General features: G+C 46.5%; 1 protein-coding gene across 1 annotated transcript; it reads left to right on the top strand.

Moving 5' to 3' along the window:
* Positions 1 to 239: 239 nt before the first annotated feature.
* Positions 240 to 818, top strand: LOC124611730 (putative gustatory receptor 2a). Its single transcript, XM_047140272.1, has one exon. It carries the CDS (start codon positions 240 to 242, stop codon positions 816 to 818), a length of 579 nt encoding a protein of 192 aa, XP_046996228.1.
* Positions 819 to 1,459: the final 641 nt, after the last annotated feature.

Genomic DNA, 1,459 nt, shown 5'->3' with positions numbered 1-1,459 from the left:
AGGTGGATATTCTACTTCCACGTCAACGTGGTAAAATTAGTTTTCAAACTTTCAAGAAGACAAGAATAATGTCCATTTTTCTGCTTTCTACCGTTATAATAAAATTGCTTTTTGTGGCTACAGCCAATGCCATTGAGCTAACTGGAGGACGGAGAGTAATACTTACCCACTTCCTTTTACCATATTCTCATCTGTGGCAAGTGCAGTTCTTCAGTATAGTGCTAACAGTGCGAGACCAGATGGGTGCCGTCTGTACACAGCTGCTGAGGAGTGTGCGGCCGCCACTGTGCAGGGAGGCGGAGCTGGAGGAGGCGGCGTCCTCCGGAGGGCGGCTGTGGGTGGCGGAGGGTGAACTGCGGCGGCTGCAGCGCGCCAGGCTGTCCCTGCACCGCGTCGCCAGACTCTGCGGACAGCACTTTGGACTCGCGCTGCTGCTGTCTGTGCTCAAGAGCTTGGTTCGCATGGCGCTAATGTCCTACTTTCTCGTGCTGCTCCTGAGGTGGTACAAGTCTGTCCAGAAGGAGTTGCTTGTCGTCGCATTTGTGACATGCGTGGAGCTGGTGTGTGCAGCAGGCAATCTTCTAGCCATGTGCTGGGCTTGCTCCTCTGCGTCTGCCCGTGCTGCCACAGCAGGCAGGCTGATGGATTTGATTCTGGCTATACGACCTCCTTCCTCGGAGCCAGGTGTTCTCCAACTGTCATTAGGGAAGCTCGCCTTTTCCGCTGCCGGCTTCTTCGACATAGATCTGCACTTGTTTGTTGCCGTGATTGGCACCGTCGTAACTTACATTGTGATTCTTGCACAGTTTTTTGTATAATGTTGGGAGAAGCTTGTATGTAGAAGCTCAACGGTAACACAGACGTAAAAATTACATAACTTTTCTCTTTGTAGCAGATGCTGTTCAATATCTTAGCGCACTACTTTTCTTTAGGCATTATGTCACAGTGCTATTGACAGGTGAGGCCAATTGAACTGAAATATTTCAGCACTAATGTCCTCATTCACTCGAAGAAAGAAACTAATTTTCAATCACACATTACAAGTGACAAGTCAAGACACTACACGAATGAGCAATTGTGATACGCCAGTTCTGTTGCTTGTTTGCAAAACGTATCACTTCGACGACAAATCTGCAGTTGATTAGTTTCATCAATAGCAATAGCTTATTAGGATGTGCGAGGTGACTTCTAGTTGGGCCTATGAGATCCACTCCGAGTTCACGCAGTTTACAGTTTACGCTACAGGTTCACTGCTATTACGACTGTTCATCTCCATGTTACTAGTCTTAACTCAGATCTCAAATAGTATCTTTTGAATGCTGCTTGAACCGTGATCTTAATCTTGAATGTGGTTAGTTCAAAGAGTGGCAACTAAAATATTAACCCTAGTCTCAGTATTCTCAGAACTTATACACAGTGACTTGGAGTGCGAATCATTAATTTTAGCCATACCATTTCA

This window comes from Schistocerca americana, chromosome 1 (assembly GCF_021461395.2).
Source record: "Schistocerca americana isolate TAMUIC-IGC-003095 chromosome 1, iqSchAmer2.1, whole genome shotgun sequence".
In the NCBI taxonomy this organism is placed as follows: domain Eukaryota; kingdom Metazoa; phylum Arthropoda; class Insecta; order Orthoptera; family Acrididae; genus Schistocerca; species Schistocerca americana.
This window is presented reverse-complemented; position numbering and strand designations above follow the sequence as displayed.